At 38.3% G+C, this 24,220-nt stretch overlaps 1 protein-coding gene across 1 annotated transcript in view; it reads right to left on the reverse strand.

The window, feature by feature from the left end:
* LOC147166957 (contactin-3-like) overlaps window positions 1–24,220 on the reverse strand; it is a 57,535-nt gene that overhangs the window by 4,365 nt on the left and 28,950 nt on the right. The window contains exons 6-22 of the mRNA XM_086087012.1: window positions 23,300–23,503; window positions 21,322–21,424; window positions 20,950–21,134; window positions 18,761–18,897; window positions 17,952–18,081; window positions 16,642–16,792; window positions 14,714–14,841; window positions 14,075–14,250; window positions 10,051–10,168; window positions 9,167–9,325; window positions 8,732–8,881; window positions 7,224–7,294; window positions 6,635–6,869; window positions 6,123–6,232; window positions 5,028–5,214; window positions 2,245–2,357; window positions 1,991–2,156 (exon numbers count right to left, since the gene is read on the reverse strand). Coding sequence (XP_085943138.1) covers window positions 1,991–2,156; window positions 2,245–2,357; window positions 5,028–5,214; window positions 6,123–6,232; window positions 6,635–6,869; window positions 7,224–7,294; window positions 8,732–8,881; window positions 9,167–9,325; window positions 10,051–10,168; window positions 14,075–14,250; window positions 14,714–14,841; window positions 16,642–16,792; window positions 17,952–18,081; window positions 18,761–18,897; window positions 20,950–21,134; window positions 21,322–21,424; window positions 23,300–23,503 — 2,523 coding nt within the window. The remainder of the gene's footprint in view (window positions 1–1,990; window positions 2,157–2,244; window positions 2,358–5,027; window positions 5,215–6,122; window positions 6,233–6,634; window positions 6,870–7,223; window positions 7,295–8,731; window positions 8,882–9,166; window positions 9,326–10,050; window positions 10,169–14,074; window positions 14,251–14,713; window positions 14,842–16,641; window positions 16,793–17,951; window positions 18,082–18,760; window positions 18,898–20,949; window positions 21,135–21,321; window positions 21,425–23,299; window positions 23,504–24,220) is intronic.

Here is a 24,220-nt window from a genome sequence, read left to right on the forward strand (position 1 = left end):
ATGTATAAAAGCACAATTTCTGGAAAAATACGATTAGTACAAGGTCATTCTATTGAATTATTTTTGTTTAATTGTTACTCAGAAAGTGTCTTGACTGTTTGGTGTCATTTCTTTTGTGTTGCCTTTTTTTTTCTTTTGTATTTTTTGTGTGTGTTGATTAGGGACAAATATTATAAGTTTTTCTTCTTTCTGTCCCCTTTCATTTCTTTTTCTTTTAAAGAATGATTTTTTATTTATTTTTATTGAAATTGAAAAATATATTCAGGGTGAGGGTTGCATGTTCCAAGCAGACCAGAAGAAGCTCATTCTTGCTTTTATCTTTAGTTGACTTCACTATTGAAATGGTCTTCTGACTGGTCTTCCTCAAAAGAGTACAAGTAGTCAACAGCTGAAGCTCATTCAGAACACTGCAGCCCGGGTTCTGACCAGAACAAAGAGAACAGCTGAATGCTCCAATTCTAAAGGCTTTACACTAGTAAGCTTAAGAAAAGCGGAGTTTCGAGAATTTTTTAATAGTATAAAAACCCAGTAGCGCTCTGAGGTCTGCAGACTCGGGTCAAGTAGTGGAGCCCAGAGCTCAAAGCTAACATGGTGAAGCAGCATGTACGGTAGCTGTTATGCTGCACACAATTGGAATAATACGCCAAATGAAGTGAAGTCAGCCCAAGCGTGAATGTTTCTAAGTCCAGGTTAAAAACAAATAAATTATTGTTTCCCCTCATGCTTACATTTACCTAAGCTCTTTTAAAACATTAAAAAATACTTGACTTGCACTATACAGTATATTCTTTTAGGAATTTTAGTAAGCTGTCTTTTATTTAAGTTTTTTTTTCAATGTTAACTTTTAATCGCAAAGCAAATTCAGTTACTTTGTGTATAAAATGCGCTATATAAAAGAAGTTGCTTTGCCTTGACCAGCAAGTATAATAGGTTATAAAATAAAGTAGCTGTGCGCATTTATGTCGACTCCTGGGCTCCACTTAAAGTTGAAATGTTTGAGCTCTTTATATCTAATTTGAAGTTTCTCTACTGGCAAACTTGCCAAGGTTAGTAACAAATATACTATATGCTCTGTTTGACATTGACCTTTTCTAAACACAGCACAAGAAAAACAGCTTTGTGAGCTATTGAGTTAGAAATTATGACTGCCTAAAGACATACCCACAGAGAGCATGTGTTAGCACACTAGAGTTCACTCATTGATAATTAACTTGGAAAGGAACATCTAAATATCCAATACGGCAATTCGACTTTGAAGGAAATAAAATGCTCCCCTTCCGCCTCAGAACATTTCATCAAACCACCAATACAATACTATGCACAACTAAGTCACATGTCCAAGTTCTGGGTATTTTTATTATTACTATTTTATAGTCGACTGTCTTCAGTCTCTTTAGTGTGTCCCTGAGGGGCCCCAGCATTGTTATGTGACATCAGATTACTCTGTGAAGACAGAGAAGATCGATTTGCCCTTAGGTTGGTGCTGTTGTTTGCTGGTCAGCTATTTCCGCCTTGCATGTTTTGTGTATTGCAACAAAAGCTTGCACAAGCAAACCCTGAACAGTAACATTAGCACATGAGATGACGCTAACAAAGCATGAGAGGCCATTAATTTTAGCCTGAAGTTAAGCAGTTCGGATAATGGATGGATGGACATTACTTACATGGTATTATTTTAGTTCTTGGTTTGAGTGTGTGGAAATTTTAGTTTGTTTGACATCAAAGATAAGTGTGGTAAACTAAACAATCCTATAGCTGAAACAGTGGAAGAACATAACTGCTGCATATTCTATGATGGAGTGATGTTAAGCCAGTCAACAGGGGAAAATAACTTAATGGCATTGATAGGATGGCAAGAAACCCACACCCCTAAAAATCTCAGTTTTACGGTTCACGATGTATTGAGGCCAGATGTAATGTTCAATTATTTACACACTTTTTGTCAGGTGTCTGAAAGGATAGAGCAAGGGAGGCGTAGCTTTAAACTCACTTAATTTGTGGATGTGGATGGGTTCACTGCCTGCACCTTCGCCACCCTCACTCGTGGCCTTGATCTGAATGAGATAGTTGTCATTGCTGGACAGGCTGAGCTCTAAAGAAGTTTTATTGGTGACAAAGTAGTTTATATCATTGAGACGGTGTCTTTTCAGCAGCACCTACAGCAGAGGAGGATCACCGATTAAAGCAAACATGTTCATCCTTTGATGCTGAAAGAATGATGATCTTCAGGGAAATCAGACCTACCATATATCCCGTGACTTTTGACTCTTTCTCCATGGCTACAACAGGATCCCAATGCAGTGACAGTGTGGAGCCAATCATGGACCATTGTACGTTGAGAGGTGCCCGATCAGGTGCTGGATACAGATCAGATAAGAATGGTTGTTCATCTCTGTGTGCCCTGGATTGGCTGGCAACCAGATTGTCTGGCAACCAGTTCTGGGTATACCCCGACTACTGCCCAAAGCCAGCTTATATAGGCTCCTTGCTTTTTTCCAGTAAATTACTGTAATATAACTTTTTGTTGCCTCTTGTAATTTTGGTCAGTTTATTTGTACAGTGATACCTCGTTGTTTCAACACAATCGTTCCTGTGAAGTGTTCAAAGTCCGAATTGTTCAACCTCCGAAACATTTTTTCCCATAGGAAATAATGTAAATGCAATTAATCCGTTCCCAAGCTCCAAAAACAAAAAAATATTATTTTAATTTCTATTTATGTAAAAAAAAAAACATGTACACCCTGTACAATATTTAAATAAATAAAAATCCCATACCTTTTTTGTTGTGGTGTGATGGCCTCAGTGGATGAAAAATGCTATGTAAATGAATGCATGCTTTAGTTGAGTTCTGTTAGTGTATTTTACATTGGGCATATTGTTAGACCACCAATGGGTCCTTGTGCGCTGTTTAGCATCAAGCACGTTGTTGAAAAGCTAGGGGGGGTCCTTGTGCCAGTTTTTACGGCGAGATAATCTCCTTCCTAAATCCACTATGGCTCATAGCACTGTACGTTTTTATTTTCTGCCACTGGCACTGCTGTCTTTCTTTGGGCCCATGTCAAAGAAAATTGTAGTGGAAAAATCCAAATGCACTCGCGAATGTACGTAGCACCTCCGGGAGTATTCACCCACTCTGACTGGAAATGAGCAGCGCTTCATCTTCACTACCGCACGTGAGCATTCGGGATCGCTCGGCTTCACTCGGCTACCCGATCAAGATACGTTCGGCTTTGCTTGGTTTGCTTGGGTGTTCAAACTCCGAGAATGAGGTCAAACTCCAAGGCATTTTTAACACAGATTTTTTGGTCGAAGTCCGATTTGTACGAGTTGCGAGACGTTCGAACTCCGAGGTTCCACTGTATATGTCTTGTGTTTCTGTTCTGCTTCATTTGTTCTCTTTTTTGTTTTTTTATATAACTTATTTTTTCTTCTTATTCTTCTTTTTCTAACCATCTTTCTGGTTTACTACTTTCATTACCAAAGGACAGTGTTTATCGTAAAGAGCAGTTATTATGGACAAAAAATGTATCATATGCTTCATCAACATCTTCTACATAGACTTCCCCCCAGTCATGACTCATGAGATCTGATTTAAGTGAGTTCATTGCATGCTCAGTTTTGTGTGTGAATATTTTTTTTATCTACAGCCTGTGTCTTTTCACCGCTGCAGCTTTGAATAACTGCAAACACTGGGAAATGGTCAGTTGTGTCATTTATTATCAGTCCACTATCAACTTATTTTGTTAATTACGTTTGTAAAGATGTTATCTATTAATGTAGCACTCTGTGTTGTTATTCTAGATGGGGTATAGGTATAGGCCTAAACCATACATTACATTTATTAAGTCATATGTGTTTCTTTGGTCGTGTGGATTTAAGAGATCAATATTAAAATCCCCACAAACAAATAACATTTTGTTATTATTTACTCTCTCATACAAACTAACCAGCTGATCACTAAATGTGTCTATGCATGATCCTGGAGTTCTCTATACACTATTTTTACCTTTTTCTTTTTCTACTTCCACTGTTACACATTCCATAATATGATCTACAACCAATGACATACATACCTTCCATATATTTACTTCTCCAGTTTTATTTACTATATAGCGCAACTCCACCAACTTTTCTTTTTTTTTCTATTGACAAAAAACATTTCATATCCTTCTATGTCCGCAGTAACTGTTTGCTTCTGGCCAAGCCAGGTTAGATAGCAATTGCCATAAATTGTTTGTTTAACTGACTTAGGCAGTATTTAATTGTTGAAAGGTTTGAGTTCAGACTTTGACTGTTGAAATGTATACTTGATATTCTACCTGTTATTATATTTATGTCAAACTGTTGTTTAGTATAATATTCACAGTTGTTCTGTGTAGTCCTGTAAAAATTATTCTCAGGGTCAATATCATTATCCATGTCGTGTTCTTCATGTTCAGAATATTGAAAAGTCTTTAGTGCAAGAGAAAATTACTAAAAGTGCAAGAACAAGACTTGATGAAAACAGGATTTTAAAAATACTTAAAGGTATGGGAAAAGAGCATTGTTTTTAACCTGGATTTAAACGCATTTACACTTTATTGGTACATTTTGAATCTTTATTCATTCACATTAATACCAGCCCAAGAAAAAAGAGGGAATTTTAAGGGCGGTTTGCGAGTGCGTATTATTATTCACAGGATTTTATGGTAATTTTCAGTGCAATTGATAATGATAGAACACACATTTGGATAGATTATTACAATTTGGTAGGATGTTTTTTGATGGAAGATAAAGCAAAATAAAAAAATTAATAAAAATCAGGCATCGAAAGATAGACACTTTTTTTTTTTCTGTAGGAACCTGAAGATATTACAGGAAGTTTCCTGAGCAGGTGGCAAGTTTTCCTTTAATGCTACCTGTCCTCTTGGACCATCAACCAACAAATAAAGTGCCTATTATAATGACATAAATTGGAGTGAGAGGGCCTACAAAAGAGAACTATTAAGGAATTAAATAATCCATTATCTCCAAAAGCGTTTACTTACGTGGTTTCTTTGTCGTGATGTTGATAGGCACTGACTGCGGCCCGGGGCCAGCCGTATTGCAGGCAGACACTGCAAGATAGTACGCTGTATTCGCAATCAGCCCCGTGATGTTAACAACGGTGTCGTTTCCTGATATGCGTACTTTGCCAACAGTGTCAGGCTTGGTGTCGTCCTCCCAGTACATGACCTGTAAAGGGTGCAAAAGGGGCAAGTCCGTTGGGTTTTGATGAATTACGGAAATTAATATTCTGCTTTGAAAACCTCACTTGTGTGTACAAACTGGGAGGAAGGCCACAAGGCCACTTCCTACTTATTTTCATTAAAAATAGATATTGTCTTGAGATGGTGGAATTGAGTTTTTGTCAGCTTTAAGTCGATCAAAATGATATTAAAAATATGAAATATAGTATTTCACTGTGCAGTGACATGAATGAGTGTAGGCTTCTGAAAGATTGGAAAAATAAATTGCTTGTTTAAGACAATTCACATTTGTATTAAGTAACATAATAATCGCAGTCAACTAATAGCAAAATTGAGATGTAAAGTCCTCCTTAGGGATGCCTTCAACTCACATTTATTTAATCTATTAAATCTCTGTGATCATTGCTGCGATGCAGTTTATAGTAATTGTGTGGGAAGTAATTAAACTACATTGCAATTCTAAGCTGTTCTAATTAAGCGATGAATATCACAAATGTGCAGTTCAAATCGTTGGCTACCCGCTGTTGGTGGTACATTAAGATTCAGGATTGAAATATGTTTCAGAGCTAGAAAATAGCTCAGTTCTAAAAGGACAATTTGCTCAGTGATATGGCAATAGGAGATATTTGCGACCAGGGCAAAATGTACATTAGGCAAAGGAAGAAATAGCTGTCTTATCTGCATTCTTGAAAAGTTGAGGATTTTTTGTTGTTTGTATGGGTTTTTAAATCGTTAGTTATGAAGTTATGAAGGTGGAAAAATAATGGAGGTGGATATTTGTGTTATTAATCAAATAAATAAAGCATGGTTTAAACTGGTAACAAGCCACAACAAACACCTCAATATTCACATTATTGGACTAGAATACTGATTTTGTCGCAAGTTCTAGCATACCTCATATCCAAGCACTCTTTCAGGAATGGCTTGAACAGGTTCCCAGATCACTTCAATTTGTGTTGCAGACACAATCCGAGGTATAACCCTCTTAGGGGCTACACTGGGGACTGTACAAATAGAGCACATAGTGAGAATGTGTGCGGCTCAGCATCTCGCAGACTACCAGCAATAAGTAGAGAGCACAGAACAGACCTGTAGTTTCACAGAAAAGCTATTTCCCCTGCTCTTTTAATGGGATCTGTAACTGGCGTAAGGGAATACTGCTACCCTGCAAATTCAATTAACACTATAACTCCCTGACAGCACACTGTGGTAAGTGTCTGCTAGGATTTCCCATAATCTAGCAGAATGATAACTAATACAAGGACATTGACATTCCAAGCGAGTGGGTAAGAATACAACAGCGGTGTAAAAATCATCTGAAGACTAATATTCAAGGTCAAGTTGGAAGGAGATAGCACATCTTTCAGCATCTCTCTTTACTGATTGGCTGTTGGTGGATACTGTACCATCCTCTGCTGAATACACAGTGGCGATAGAGCTGAAGGGCCCCTCCCCTCGATTGTTGAAAGCTCCCACTTTCACATCAAAAGGAGAGAACGGCGGGATGGTGTCGTTGTGGAAGACATAACGTGCAACGCCGGGCGTGGAGATGATGGCTCGCGTCCAAGTAACCGTGCCCATGGGCCTGAGGGCGATGATATAGCCGGACCCATCACCATTCTGCATTTCCTCGGACACAGGCTGGAAGCAAAACACAAAACTACAGTGATATTAAAATGCATACAGACAGAGAAACAGGCAGACCCATCTCTGTGCTGTGTTTCAACAAATACACAAGTCACTTCTTTGGAAATACTACCGAGAACACTTAACAATGACACTTGCATTTCTCTCTATAGCTATATGTAATTGTAGCCCCTCAAAAGCAACAAATGCTCTCCGCCCCTCCATTTGGAAGGAGAAGTGGCACTTGGAGGCTATGGGAAGGGCAGTCTCACACTGATGGGCCATAAAATTGTACAGCTCAATCTGCACAATTAAGCAAAGCTATTATTTAGCGATAGCAAGAACAGTCAAATGTGACAGATGACTTACCTCCCAAGTTATCACTAATTCAGATTGTGTGCCGCCTCCACCTCCGACATCAGTGGGAGCTGTATCAGGAACTGAAAGCGGGAAAGCCCAGAAGGGAGCAATTAGAACACAGTTCCCAAAATACAACGCACTCCTCAACTGTACACAGAACAGCCAGCAGACACTTCGATTTTATACCTCGCACATCCCTCACACCATGTGAACATTCAAGAGTCACCATGCATACTCAGCACACGTTGATGAAGAATGTTCATATATATGGGTGGTATTTCGGTCATTCACTTGAGTGGGCGTGGCAAATTAACACTCACATTTGCGGATTTGGATCAAATGGTGTGACATCACAGCTACCGGCGTTTTTTTTTATATGATACTGTTTACGCGAGCCTAAGCGAGATACATTGAAGCAATACAAGACTTATAACTCATTTTCTAGTATTGGATTAGGCATTGTGTATAAAGAATAAAAGTGAAAATATCTCTGGCATCTTATTCCCGGATTTTTCTATTAAACCGATTGAATATCAAAATAAGAACATACCGTGGTGAACGCCATTATCCTAGTCACGTGATCATAATGACGTTTCCGGTGCGTAAACGACAGCCTCCTTTGTTCATTTCAATGGGAGTTTGCTGACTTAATGAGCAAGAAAAAGGCCGTCTTTTACGGGAAGATATTTGTCTCAAAAATATTCACACAAATAAATTTGTGATTTTCACGTGTTTTTGAGATCCACAAATATATCCGTGATCTTCACGTGTTTTTTAAATCCACAAACATTTTCGCGATGTTCACAGGTTTTTCAGAACCACAAACATTTTCTTGATTTTCACGTGTTTTTCAAATCCACAAACATTTTCGCCATTTTCACATTTGGTTTTCAAATCCACAAACGTTTTCTTGATTTTCACGTGTTTTTCAGATTCAAAAATGGATCCGCGATTTTCACATCACTTTTTTAATTTTGTGTGTGCATTTTCCATGACTTTTGCTTGCGAGTTGTCAAAAGATAATTAGTGGTGTGCCGGTGTGGGTTAGTAGCACTTGGCAGAAACAACTGACCTGGCATTTATGAAGTTATCAAGAGTCTCTTTGGGTGGGCAATGCCCCTGCCATAACGTTCTGTTTTTCTGCCGTTCAAATTAATGTGTTATACTGTATTTCATTCAGATCAGTAAGGCAATTGTAAATGTGTATGAAAATAAAATGTTCTAACCATTGTTTAGTAGAGAGTTTATTTATGGAAATACTTTTTATTTCTTTATTTGTGCTTCAGGCTAAAGCACATGAAGCTCAAGAATGCACAGTCATATGTTACTGGAAAAATATCTCGCTAAAAATTACGGTGCTTTGTTTTTGTACAATTAATGAACATATGATTCATTGTGGTTGTTCACGTGAAAGACAATTATTCAAACAATACTTTTTGGAACAATAATACATGAATGAGTGATTTTTGCTTAGTGAAGCAGGTCAGCGTTAGGCAGTTGTGATTGTTTTCACTTACTGGTGTCTTCTGTCCTGGTTTTGGCTGAGGCTGGACTGGGCTCTCCAAGGCCCACATTATTGCGTGTCACTACTCTGAACTCATATTCCACCCAAGCGTTTAGCCCCACCACTGTCGCAGTCAGAGTGTTGCCATTTACCACTTCAGGCACTGCAATTCAAAAATGAAGAAGATAAATTGAAAAGTTGAAGACCATGTAAATGAAATTCATAAATTTGTTTGTCACATGTTAATTACTGAAAAGTTGCAAATTTGCAAATCACATGATGTTACAGTACAGTACTTGATTTGTTTCAATTAATCAAATTTGGATGGGTTGTTAGCAGTCTTCTCTGCGGTGTGCCAAATTTAGAAGACATTTAATTTCACTTTACAGTGATTTTCATCAATAAAAGCTCCTTGATAAATCCAGCATGAAATGATGTTTGAAGATACCCGTCTCAACAGCCTGCCAGCCCACAGTAAACGGCGTCCGGCCCTGGATGATGTAACCGGTGATGGGGCTGCCATTGTCCCTTCCAGGAGTCCAGGAAAGCTGTGCCGTGCTGTCTGTGATTTCCTCCACTGTCACTTTGTCTGGAGGGCCCGGTGGACCTAAATCAATGAGACAACGAACAGGGTGAGCTCCCCTCTCATTCCAAGGAGCCCTCCCATCAAACTCATCAAGGCCACCATGCCATGTCTAATTAGCATCTCTGTCCTTGATGTGTGCATGAAGGGACTTTTCATGCATGATGTGCTTGGACTAAATGGATTTACCAGGAATGAAAAGAGATATTGAATGAGGACCATTTATTCGAAAGTGGATGAGTTAAGAGGCCAAAATAAGGAGCACAGTGAGCGGGTGCTCGTCATACTCTCTGGTGTGACAGTGCAGTTGTTGTTTGATGTGCTGCTCCATTATTCAAATGTTTTCTGTGATATTGCGCTCATGTGTAAATGAACCAATTAGACTCATTTTTTTATGATAAACATTACCTCCCCAAAGCACCTGGGACAGCTATTACCGTTTGTTAAGGGCATGAATACCAATGTAAATCACTAGAGATAGCCTTGCACGCGAGCGTTGTACACAGAGCACATACCAATGAGGCAACCTCAGCTGAGCCTAAAGTCATACATGCAGGCATGCATATGTTTGTTTGTTTTTCCATTTCAGCAGCATCCATGAAAAAAATAAAATAAAAATAACTTCCCTGTATACTCATATCCAAGCAAGCGTCAGGGATTTCCCACCAAACATCCTTGATTTCTCTATTGATGTTTTAATTTTAGTTTTGTGTATAATGCAGTATATAGTATAAAACCATTTTACATACCTCTAACAACCAGAATGGCAGAAGTGGACAGACTCTCAACCTCGGTGTCAATAACGCAGACGTACTTCCCACCATGGTTCAGTTGAATGTTACGAATCATCAGATCCCCTGATATACTCTAGAAAAGGAGTATGAATATTGAACATGTGTTAAGAAAGAGATTATGTTTTATTTCATCATTACGTTTTTGGATAGGGAATGTTTTAACATTTATGACATTTTGAACAATCATAGTCTCTGGAGACCACCAATGTTTTCATCTTTTCAAACAACAACAGCAGACATGGCAGATGTAGCCAGCACACATAAAGCTATTGGCTAGCCTTCAGGCTTTATCCCACCATGCAGCTTCTCATCTCCACAAACAGCTGCGAGCTCCACACAGGAAATAGAAAACAAACACAGTCTAGTTAATTGGTAAGCTAGTTCTAATTAGCTTGTAATTGCATAAGCACTAGCAAGATAAGAGTGCAGTGGAAGAAGCAACCATAATTCTACATCAGCTGCATGCATTTACTGGCTACAAAGAATAGCAGACTAAAACCTCAAGTTAGTTAAGATGCAAGCAAACTTGTTTATTCAGGCAATGAAAATATTTGCACTCAGCATGTACTATAGTGTATTTGTCTCGCCCAATTTTTAGTAATGGGTTATTGAAGAGTATTTCCCTTTTTTTGTTGTTTATTGTAAAATATGTATAAATCTAAGTAGGGATGTTCAATACCACTTTTTGTCAGACTGATGCAGTACGAGTACTCAACTCTTGAGAAGTCACTATACCAATACGAATTACAGATACCACTAGTACTTTTTATACATAAAATTAAGATCCCCCAAAAAAACCAAACAAACAAAACAAAGGCAAATTATTTCAAAGAAAGACCCAAGCACAGCTCAGCAGAGCAAAGATCACAGCCCAAATTTGAACTATATTAATATATATACGAAATAGTCTATAATTCCGTATACCCATTTAAAAATATATCAATATCATTTTTAGTGTTTTTCCGATACCGATACTGGTATCGGCAGAGGCCCCGATACTGCATTGAAACAGTGGTATCGGTATCGGTGAGTACTAACAAGTAGTGATGGCAAAATGAAGCTTCATGAAGCATTTGCGATATTTTTTGACTCCTCTAGATGGTGCTCTTGGTTTAAAGATAAAGGCAAGTGCAATGAAAATGGATTACATTTGCATTGCATCTTTGAATCATGAGTGCCATCTAGAGGAGTCAAAAAATATCACAAATGCTTCATGAAGCTTCATTTTGCCATCACTACTAACAAGTAACATGCCGATACCATTAATTCTGACACTAATATAGGACTTTGGATGCAGCATCTTGATTCTTGCTTATGCACGACAATCACTGATGTGTGACATATTCACTGCATGCCGAGCTAAGATATCCTTTTGGCCCTTGAATGCTCTGAACCAATGGCAGGACAGCTTTTTTATGTTGAGAAAAAAAACACTTCGGAATCGGTATCGGAACAACACAAGTCAAGACGCCAAGTAGCGAACCGCCAGGCTTCCCGTTCTGTCTCCCTGTGTTGATTACTGTTACTTTTCATGTTTCCTGGATTAGTTTTGCCTGTGAAGACATATCACTGGTGTGTTTTTGCATGCTTTGCCAATAAATCTGATTCAGATTTCTTCCCAGATGATTTTGACAATAATTTCAAAAGTATTTGTTATGGTGACTGCAAAAAACATACAATGCATGAAAAAATGACATCTCTTTCGATTGCTTTTTATGACACAAAGCCTTTACACTTATTCTGTCCTCATTTGAATGCACCATCTTGCAGTAGCATGTCAGTCTGGGGGAAAAAAACAAGCTTATTGCTTTGGAAGGGAGTCACCTGGGGTGAGCCCGGTATGGGATCTGACTATTCATATTAGACGTCACCACCTCCAGTGGGGATCCATCAGAGATGCATCCACTCTTGAAGAACTGGCAAGATAACCCATAGATCGTCACCTCATTGAGCCGAGGAGAATAGCAGTGGGCTCAATTTACCTCTCTATTTGCACCTCTTTTTCATCTCATCTTTTTAAGCCTCACACATGTCTGTGTCTGATTTCATCTCTAATGTCAGTAGCCACCTGGCCAAGCTGAGAGCTAGTGGAGAGCTACTGAAAGCAAGGCATCTCTGCCTTGGCAGGAAGCAAGTGAGACAGATTTGCTATAATTATGTAAATTAATTCACCAGAAGCTGTTGAGCAAGGGTCTGGCAATTTCTCTGGACAGGAGCAACATGAATCTATTAAAAGTATAGCTCATTACAGTCTCAAGCCGAATTCCATGTCCATATTAATTGGCACAGAAATTCACAAAGAGATGATCTTGGCTATCCCACAAAACTTTGTAGTATAGCATATGGTAATTTTGATTTTATTTGAACCCAACACATACTGTACTGAAAATGCCAGTTTTACATAAACAAGGTGTTCTAAGTAATTTTATCGTGCCCTTTCTAGAAAGGAACAGCTATCTAATGATGATTTATGATTTATCATGTATTATTTTCATGCCAGAGGATGTCAAATGAGCTTTTGTACATATCGGACTGTAAATTGCCAGCAAGATCATTACTGAAACCCTTTTGAAGCTCTAAATAGAAATGCAAATTCAACAAGACTAAATGCAATTTCTGCAGAAATTGCGTGTGGAATCCTGGAAGCTGAATGCTTATAGCTGCATGCTAAGCTGAATGCTAATGAAGAAAATTGAAAGATAAATTATGTGAAAATTACACATTTTTAATTGTAGTTAAATTACAAATGAATAAAAAGAAACTTGAACTGCAATCTTGTTCTCCTGTGGGGAGGTAATTGCTCTAAGCACTGAGCTAACTTGCCATGTTAAAATTCATGGCTAATGGCGTATTTATTTTTGAAAAGTGTCATCTGATACTGAAAGCCAACATGCATTTCATCATTTCAGTGAAATTATAATCCTTTTCCTGATCTGAGTCTGTTGGTATCAAACCATCGAATGTACTAAAATGTGGTCCAAGTGAAATTTGAACGCAGGTCCTCTGAGGTCGCAAGCAATTGCTCTAGCCACTGACCTAACTTGCCTTGATCATAATCATGGCTAACGGCTATATTGAAAAGTGTCATCTGATGCTGAAAGCTGTTAATGCTGAAGGGGGACACGTGCGTTTAATCATTTCAGTGAAATTATAATGCATTTCCTGATATGATAATCAGTTGGTATACATATATAACCCCTACCATAATGGCCATGGATATATATATGCAATGCACAGTCAGAGCTGGGATTCAAACACGCAATCTCCTGGTTACTGGCCAATGTACTTTACTAACTGCACCACTGAGCAGTATCAGAGAGTTAGTAATGATGACAAGTTGTATGTATGGAAGTGGGCGTGGAAAGTAGGACTTAGAAAAAGTTCAATGTCAGTGGCAATGAAAATGAATGGGGAAAAGTTGATATTTAACTTTAAACTGTGCCAATACTGTAAGTAATGTGGAATCAGACGATATAGTCCCAAAATGGCGTGAATTTTTGAAGCAGGTTGAAATTCGAACGGTGTAAATCGGAAGTATTATGTGGGAGTTGTTTCATGGCAAAAAAGTGAGGAGAATATAATAATAATAATAATAATAATATAATATAGATTAGAAACAACATATGTAGCATTCCCGCAATTATTGGAAAGGAAGAAGATTAGATAATATTTTTAACAGGTAACGGAATACCGTATGTGTAAGGATGGAAAGTACACTGTGTGATTGATATTGATGAAGGAAAATGAACAGTCGCAGTTTTACACCTTATTGTTCTATTTCTATTCATTGAGGCTTTTATAAAATATGGAAACTACACATGGAAACTTCATTCAGTAACTGCTGTTGCTGGAGTATTATTCACATTTTAGTAACCCTCTATGGGGCTGCTGAGCATACCCCTTGCTCGCTCCACTGTATGTACCAATTAATCCCGGAATACCCTGACAGTATCTGAGTTTAATGCTTGGGCTGACTCACCCCGCCCACTCTCTCAAAATGATCGCTGTCTTGCTGGAAGTCGATGAGCTGGCCATTAAATGCCCACGAGAAAGAAACATCCAGCGCTGGATCGTAGGCAATCTGGCACGGCAACACGATGCTCTCGCCAACAATAATCTCAATGTTTGTGGGCCTCACAGTGATTCTGGTTGGCTCTGAGCAGGGAAACAGATGACATTGAAAATGTGTTATCTATGCTGTGGGTAACCTTTAAGACTACTGTGACACCTACAAAAGGAATCTTAGAACTAAAGTTATACAAGAGTTTAAATTCTCAGCCTGTTGGCTGTTTAAGAATATCTCCAAAGTGCACAATGTTTTTCAGAATGCACTTGGAAGTTAGTGATCAGATCAGATTTGACATGACTTTTATGTTGTTGGTTATAGGGAAAATCTCGAAACTATCCAACAATTACATTCTGTGACATAGCATAGCTCTGTCAATATGTATAAAAAAAAAACTATCAAAATGATGTGCAAACTATAGACTATCAATGGGAATCAGACACCAGTATCACAGTACACATATAGGAAGTGCAGTGTTGAAATTCATAACTTGACAGGCAAGGGATAAATAGGCAAGGGTCAGTCTGGGGCAATTCTTTCAAGAAGACTCACCGGTAACAAGCAGCCTTGCAGTGGTGCTTGCTGACCCAAACTGGTTCTTAGCAATGCACGTATAGCTGGCTGCATCACTTCTGGTTACATTGGTAATCTTTAATGTTCCAGTGGAAAAAAGTGTAATTCTGTAGAGCAAAGAACAGTCAGACAGTCAACTGGAATGGAATCACATTCGATTCGATATGGTACGGTTAAGTTCAACAGGGTATGATGCAATGACTTGTTGCAATTTTACATACATTTGAATGAACTTGTTAGTACACTAAATGTCCTTTTTCCTTCTAAGATATATCTTCCCAATAAAATACGATTTGGTACTTATTTCGATGAATTTTAAAGTGAAATGATTAGATTTGTTTGGTTCAATGCACTCACATCTTTTTTTACTTTAAATGTGTTTCCGGTTATATATATATATATATATATATATATATATATATATATATATATATATATATATATATATATATATATATATATATATATATATATATATAAATCAATACAAACGATTATCAGCAGACACGACTATTTATGTGATGGTAGGGCATTGTTTTTGGAGCTCCATCCAGTGTAACAAACCAGGTTTTGCTTACTATATACCAATTTATCTTTTGGTATATATAAGTCAGATGTGTGTGGTGTCAGAAACAACGAGGATGTATGATGGATTGCCGACTGCTTTTTTTTGTGTGTGTATGGTTGTTTCAGACTGATGTTTTAAAAGGCACTGAAGTATCTATTGAGTCAACATTGTTGTTTATCTTATTCAGACACGCTGCTTGTGGTCCAAATGCTGCTTTCCCCCCGCAGTGCAATAACCTTTCCTTTTGGAAAATGTTTCCCATCCTGTGCCTGCACACATTATTGCGATGTATCTTAGAAGACTGGACATAGTTCGTATAGTGTGCTAAATGTCAGTCATCTTGGAGATTGTACCAATTTTCAACATTACCATCCAAAGGAACCAACAAAGGAGCATCAATGTTGTCTTACAAGATGATTTGTTAACATGATTTAACATTAACATTTAACATTATTTATTAGTCTTCCATTTCATTAAGTAGCATGGGAGCAATTCAATTGTAAACATTTCCTCTGTTCAATGGAAATAGCACAGTGTCTTTGGGTATTACAGAATCAGTACTTCCCTTGTCTGTGCAAGTGTGTGATTGAATTATCTTTCTAAAAGTTGCCCATGTAATCAAAAGGAACATTTGCATATTCAATTATGTATGATATAATTTCTTGTTTCTGTTCAGGCTTGCTTGTTATTTGTCTGCACTGAGTGACTCTTCACTCCTGTGTGACATTCTTTGAGTTGATCAAATTGAGCTTTTTCTGTTTACAATAAACAATCAGACAGACCAACAACAGAATAAATCCGGCCCCACTTTATGGTGTCGAGTTTCTGCATGGAGTTAATAATCTGCCAAGATGCTGCTACTATTATCTGCAACAAGGCCTTTGTCTCTGCTACCACTGTGATTATATATCGCAAACTCTATTTGCATGTCACGATAAAGCAGAAAACAATTACGTATCTAATTACAGGTGCAATAGCTTCAGTCGAACTTTTTAATATGTACTCTAATTTACAAGCAGATAGCATGTATCTTTTGCGACAACTCAATTTGCTTATCTTGTTGACTATTTTAGGCAGCGAGTGCAGATATGACTGAATACTCATCACACATACCAAGCACTTTTCAAATGAGTGTCACGTGCTGTCGTTAAGTATTAGCAATGGGCAATTTTCCCAGAAGGACGCTTTGCTCTCCCTTTCTCAATCCTCATTAACTTTCCATTCGTCCTCATTAACACCTTGCTTATGCATCTGCACAAGTTCCAAATATACTACTCAAACATGTATGCTCACAATGATTGTGAATGAAATGTGCAAGGAAGATGTGCTGGTAACCTACCTTTCATTTCTCTGCAGCATCTCATTGTCCTTTTTCCACAGGCTAATTGCTGGGGGCGAAGCTTGGGGCTTGCATTCAAGAGTGACTTCGCTACCTAACCGAGCTTTTAGCAGGGCCTTTAATGGACTTTTGGAGAAACTGGGAGGTGATGCTGAGTGGGAGTGAAGAGAGGAAAAAGTGAGTGTTTCAAAAAAAAAAAAAAGGAAAGGACAACATGAACCAAATGGTTGGTTGGTTTAATTCTTCTTAGCAAGTCACAGTGTCCCATTAATGGTAAGCTCTTTTTAGAACAGACCCCAGCTACTCCTATGCCAATTATGTCACATTGTCACCAACACATGCACACATTTTTTTTCTTTTTTTTTAGGACAATGCAAACTGCCAAGGCGAGCCATGTGTCATGTCTTTACTTTCAACCCCCATTCCCTTATTCCCTCTGCTCCTCCTCGTGCACGCTCCCTTAAGGAGAAAAAAAAAGGTCAAGACTGTTAAAATTGTCAAAACTGTTATCAGCCCATGCCTAGAACTTGCCAGAACAAGCTGCACGTGGCCCGCGAGCCGTGCATTGAGTAGCGCCGGTTTAGCATGACAAAATCCCAAAACAAATAGCCAAAGTGGTTAAGAAATGGTTCGCGGACAAAATTATTAACATTTTGCAGTGGCCCAGACAATCCAGACTTGAATTCAGTTGAGAATCTGTGGAGGGAACTAAAAATCAGGGTAATGACAAGAACCCTCCAACTTGAGTTCATCTCTAAAGATGAATGGGCAAAAATATCAGCCAAGACATGCAAAAAGTTGATCAACAACTATAGGATGGGTTTTATGTGCTGTAATAGCCAATAAAGGCTTTTGTATAAATTTTTGAAAGGGTATGAATCATTTTAGACGTCCCACTTTTTGTTCAAATTTATATAAAAGCTGAGAGAAAAAAATTTCTGCAGTGATACTGATGCCTCTTGTGTCGTTTCCAATACAGGAAACAAATATATATATATGGTGAAATATCCTGACCCCAAGCCAGAATAGTGCTACTCAGTCAGATGAAAGTCATCCAAGCTTGTAAATAAACCATTACGTCATCGATATGCATGTGTTTCTTGTAGTATCCAAATCAATATGATGAAATGACTGAGATGAATATGAGACACTCATATGGATTCATGTTTAGCTGGCACTGTCCATAAAATGAGTCGGCAGACTGATTGCAGGGGAGAGATGTGGCTGCCTGCTGGTTTTTATCTCAGAAGATGATCAAACACACAGACAGATAAGCAGCATAAAAGCACAAGGAAGGAGAGCAATCTTACCTAACACTATTAGTTGGGCAGAGGAATAAATAATGCCATGTTTGTTTTCAGCTACACACTGATACATTCCAGAATCCGACAGGTTTAACGCAGCTATGGACAGGACCCCATTTTCGATTTGTATCCGGCCCTGCAGAGGAAAAACAAACAGATGAGCATATCCATTGCAATGCCAGTCTTTTATGTCTGGAGGCACAAAAGCAATTACTGATGAACCATGAGGGGAGGGAGTCAGTGGGAAAGGAAAAATAAAGGCCTAAGCAGCCCTGTGGCATTCCACATATGCTCATATTGGAACGCATCAGAACACGTTTACAACAACGACTCCCCTGTATTGATTAAACATTAAGACACGACTGCATGTTGGAAAGTAAATTGTGGTTGTTGTAGGTTGAGAGGTTGAGGTTAAAGTGATTGATGCCACAGTCTAATGTGACATGTTTAGGGGTTTGACAATCTTTTTTTATTGAAAGGGGAAGCCAACCCCCAAAAATGTATTTACAATAATATGCTCTATGCAGCCCCACTAGTCTAAACACGGCGTTCTGATTACCGTAATACTGTATTGCGTTTGTAGAATGTGAGTTATGCATCAAAATCCACCCGTTTTTATCCAACTCATGGGGCACCCATTTTGAACTTGTGCTGTAAATAAAAACTCCATCTTGTTCTGACTTACATGAAGCAAGAGATGGAATGGAGTGGAAACAAACAATGCTTGTGCTGTTAAAATCAATCAAGCAAAACACAATTTGGCATAAATTTAACCATGCTTATATTAGCATAAGAATCCCAAACAGTTGTATTACCTCTGCCATCACTTGTTCTCCATTCTTCAGCCAGCTGTACGATGGTTTTGGCTTTCCATTCGCCTTACACTCCCAGAAGAGCTTTTGGTGGATGGACAGAACTGTGTCGGCCATTGTCTGGAACCAGTGAGGTTTAGCTTGAAATAAATGAGAGGATTACCTTGTCAAACATGTGTTTACAGTATCAAGGCCCTGGATTAGTGTGACATCAAGCATCAAAAAGCTGTAAAAGCAGACACGTTGAAGTTGTTTGTTGCCTATAAATATAGACGAAAAGCCACCAAAAAATACAGAAACAATTTCTAGACCTGTAGTGGTATATCCAAAGGCGAATACTGTAATTCAGTTGGGAGAAATGTAGCTCTAAAACTTGATAAACGTAAATTATTGTTTGCCAACAAGTATTTGTTTTTATTGGGCTTCCAATCGTAAAATGCTTATTGGAGAAATTTTACACATACAAGTACTTTTATTACAAAAGGATAACTTAAGGAGTGTTACGCTCAAACGGTATTCTCAGTTTATTTTATCTTTTGCACATCTGCATGACTTTGTGACACACCAAGAGTCGTTCATGAACAAGTAGATTTTTTGAAGGGAACATTGGAGCCATCTGACATTTAAAAACCATTAAAACAATACCCCAAAACTTTCTGACAGACAGACAAGTTGCGGAAAATCTAGACACAATTTCCCAACACAGATCAGAGTCAAAGTCTCAACATTTTGTCTCGTCTCTTGTCCTTCTATGGAAGACAGTAAGACATTTCATTTTCATTACACCACTGTGGATTTCCATAAGATATGTTCTTAACAAAAGACTCAGGATAAAAATAACATATTACAGGGGAAGTCAACCTTAAACATTTCTTGACAATATGTTGTGACCTCACTAGTCTGAACATGAAATTCTGATTAATATAAAATTTGGGGAATACGAGTTATGAAGCAAAATCCTAACCTGGCAATAGTCTGATTGATAATTCAAAGAAGTTCTCCACAATATCAATCTGGGACTGCTCAACTGGTACAGGGAGTCCTCGAGTTATGTCGTATGCGACGTACGGCGTTTCGTCTTTACGGCGCCTGTGCCTCGTCCGTAGCACCTTCTTTTATGTTAATTTCCCACAGTAATCACGCCATTTTACAGTTATTTAAAGTTATGTTTTTGTTACCTTGAGCAACGGGCGTCCATCGAGGAGGTCGGCTCGCCATCAGGTGAGTCACAATTCCGTGTGTAAATTTCTATTAGCTCCTCTTTGCCGTACGTCACCAATGAATGTCCGTGCGGTGTCCGGCATCTTCCGGCTCTCACAAATATGTTTTTTTTTTAATTACTGTACTAGTATTTTGATGTAAATATCGACTTTAATGGTGAAATCTGATTTAAGTCGAAATTCGCTAGTGTAGGAACAGAATTTGTCCGTAATTTGAGGACTCCCTGTAATTTGCTTGGGAAAGGCAGAAAATTCTGTACAATACTTCAAGCTGATTGGACGATGCGGCATTTTGTGCACGCCTATCTAATTTTTGTTTTGACTAATCCTAATTCCTGGCACATATCCCGCCCCTCAACACAATACCGCTTTGTGATTGCTCCGTACAAAAAGTGTACGGATCGGTGAAAATCAGCGGGCTCAGTATAAAATGTATTCTTGGGAGTTTATGAACTCACAAATATTGCGAGAATACAGCTTGAAGAGCAAGGTTAGCAACTTGCTGTCATCTGAAGATAACATCACAGTTGCTCAGGGCACAGGCAACGACCCATCACAGTTCAAGTGTTTTCTGAAGCAGAGTTGTGATTGGTGTTTACCTGAGACCTTAGCAAATGTGATGTCATTTTCAACAGCAAGTGGCAAAATGGCCGCCTTCTAATTTATCTGTTTAACTCATATTCCACTAACGCAATATTAACCAGAATACAATATTTAGACTAGTGGGACTGCATAGAACATATTATTGGCAAGATTTTTTGGGGGGGGTTGACTTCCCCTTTAAGGAATATGATTGTGATTATACAGTTTACAGTAACACTCAACAATGAGGCACTCAAATACAATGAGGACACTCTTAAGTGCTCGTAAGTAAACAGTTTAAATTGTGCATTATTCTCGAGAACTGTAAAGCTTTGTAGAATGCAGTAATGTGTATAAGTGTATGACGTAAGAAGTCTCGTGTTTACTGACCATGAAATGATAGACGACCTCGTACTGCATTTTTGCCCCGTCGATTTTCCGCAATACACTCATAGGTTCCTGCATCTTCCTGCTGGAAATTTGGTATTTCCAAAACAGCGTTGGATTTTTTCATTTTTACTTTACTTGGGAAAGGGACTCCACTTGTTCTTCTCCAGCTTATTTCTGGGACAGGGCTGCAGTCAAACAGAAAATGTTTCCATATGATGATTTTCCATATTTCAAAAGCATGAAAAAGAACGTAAATGGATTGACTTATATGAAAATGGATATTGTGATGCTTTAGCAACCTTAAATCATCATGAGTAGTGCTAATCATTGCATGAACGAGCTTAAGTCACAACCACAATAATGCCGACTTACTTTCCCAGAGCAAAACATTCCAGTTTCACAAGCGATTCCTTTGCCGCTGGAATCGAGTCAGGGAAATGAACCTCTATTTTGGGTTCATATTCTCCCATTACTCCTACAAAAGGGAAAACATTTTTACAACAATAATGAACCGCAGCCACACACTGGATCAAAGAGAGAGCAGTGACACTGGGGGGAAGCAAATACAATCATTATGCGTGCACAGTGCAAGTGACCACTGTAGGGCTGGTAAAGAAAAAGGTGACTTATGAAAGATTTGGTGTACATATTAAGAAAGTACCTGCTTAGTCAAGACTTCATGCTTTATGAATTTATACATATTTTTCTCACTACGAACAGCAATGAAACTTTGTTATAGAGAGACTTTTAAAAATGGTATTTCTCCTCGTTTGAAACAAGTATTACTGCATGTCGTTTAACATTTAAAACCCATAAATCGGACCACTAAACTGATGGAGTTGCGACTTTTAAAATAATAAAATCAGATGTGGTAGATAAGTAGAGCACCTGGTCTTTGACAAACACTTATGGTTTTATTTGATTTATTTGTAAACACATTATGCATGTTTCAAGGTAATGGCTGAAAACATCAATGTACTCAGTTGTTTTCCTGATTTTTTGGGTTGTGGCTAAAATTGCGCCCAGTGACGCACTTGGGCTTACACCTCCCCTACTATAATATATACATTTCCAAAAAAAGAGTACACTCGGCCCGGCTCCAAGATACTTAAATGACACTCAAAGTTTATTCAAAAATGCCATATATTGTAATTTGTTTAACAAATGCCTCTGTATGGGTAGAAAGTAAAACAAAAAATTGCACATAGCCAACCTTTTTTGTCCAACATCTACTTTTCGAGCAGCCAACCTTTTGCAATTGACCTGTTTTAAAAATTGTTTTAATTTAATTATCATTTATTTATGCGGATTGAACCTATGTTACGACCATGTCTCCGGTTTGGGAGCTTACCGACACAGATCAGCACCTTATTTGAACTTCAACAACGGCGATGAAAGGCAGACGAATGAATGGGATGTCATATTATATTCAGTGCATGATGTGAGTGACAGTCGGCTACCGGCTATTTATTAGCCTCTTGCTAATATGTTGCTAAGCCACAAACGACGACTGTATTTCATTTGGTATTTAGTTTGGCTGACCTATTGCTATAACTATTAGAATTGAGGCATCATGTGATGGAGCTAATTTCACTCATAGGCAACCTTGTGTGTAGTGTGTGTGCAACACAACACAGACATCTGGCTGATGTGGACTTACTTGCCAACTTAAATAACTTCTAACATACTTTGACATGACGTTTTGTAAGCTTCATGTGATATAGACTTTTAAATAATTTCTAGTGTGTTATTATCAAACGTAGTTGAGGTCCACTGTGTGACAGGGACGTCTTTCTTGGCTTGTCATCATTATCAGCATCAATCAAACTGTTTTTGTATGATGATGCCATTGATGAGTTTGCATCAACAAAGGCTAGAAAAATCAAGTTTTAGATTGCACTTCACACCTGTTGTTAATGTTAATGGCAGTTCTAAACTAGGTGAAAAACCCAGGTTGATAAACACCGAAAGTTAACTGCATGAACATATATATATATATATATATATATATATATATATATATATATGTAATTTTCCATAGTGGTTTTTGTTCTAGTTTCCTTTTTGTAGTATGATTATATGCAATGAAATAATGCGTTGGTTGCGGGGTTTGGTGGCATGTTCCTTTTTAGTAGGGGTGTGGGGGCTCGGTGGTTTGGGGGGTGGTATGCGGAGGTTGGTATGTTTGTGTGTGTGGGGGGTTGGGGGTGGGGGTAGTAAGTACTGACTCATGATGTAATCAGCATATTGATATAGCCCCCCGTGGTGTATTATTGAGGGATGAACACAATAGTGGACCTAGTGAACTGGTGTGAACAACAAAGTAGTGAAGCCCAATTATTATGTTTACCGTCACTTCTGAGGACCAGTGGTGTCGGGGAGCTTAACACATTCTCCTTTGTGATAGTGTTGTTCACCACACAAGTGTAGTTGCCCACATCTGAGGGTTCTACTTTGGCTATATACAGACTTCCGGTCTCCTGTGAGATGAAGCGACGACTGTCTTGTTGGACAAAGTGGGGATATTGATTGAAGAGCCAGGCAAAAGTCAGTTCTGAAAAACAAAGTAAACACTTTCATTTGTATACATCATTGACTTTTCAGCGTTTTATACAGCCACATTTCCAACATGTGATTCAGCTTATTCCAAAGGAAAGATAAGTCAATGTGGAGCATGTGCAATTGATGGTAATTACTGCAGTTTAATAATGCAGCTCAGTCAACAGGGGATGTCCAAACATTTTCATTCAAGAGCCACATACAGAAAAATAGATGGAAACTGTTATGACTGTGTTTTGGGTTGGTTAAATGTGACTGTGTTTTGGTTTGGGTCGTATTATGTTGTCCCTTATGATGAGAAGCATTTTTCAGTCCAGAACTAGCTTAAACTCTTGGATGCATTGGTTGTTGCTTGTGAATGCTCGGCTATGAAACTATCCAAACACACGTCGTGCTGCTTTCTCAGAATACATCAGAATCGGGGGTGGTACGCAACTGTTCCAATTTACAAAGATAATCACATTGTTACCAAGAACGTTCTAGACTACGTTCATAGGAAGACCGTACTTGATGTAGAATGTTGTTTTCAGTGTAGGCCTATGCTACGGGCTGCTAAAAGATGGTGGGCAAACTATTCAACACACTGTACAATTTTAGAAGAGTGTTTTTAAATTCCAACTCTCAATGCACCTGCTAGTGATGCAAAGTCAAAGCTAGGGATTTTGCTTCTGTTTGTACATTTTGAGAGGACTCATTGAGTTATGGCGGACAG

The sequence above is a fragment of the Leptonotus elevatus genome, chromosome 10 (genome assembly GCF_054856555.1).
Source record: "Leptonotus elevatus isolate MCC_2025b chromosome 10, RoL_Lele_1.0, whole genome shotgun sequence".
Taxonomy (NCBI): Eukaryota; Metazoa; Chordata; class Actinopteri; order Syngnathiformes; family Syngnathidae; genus Leptonotus; species Leptonotus elevatus.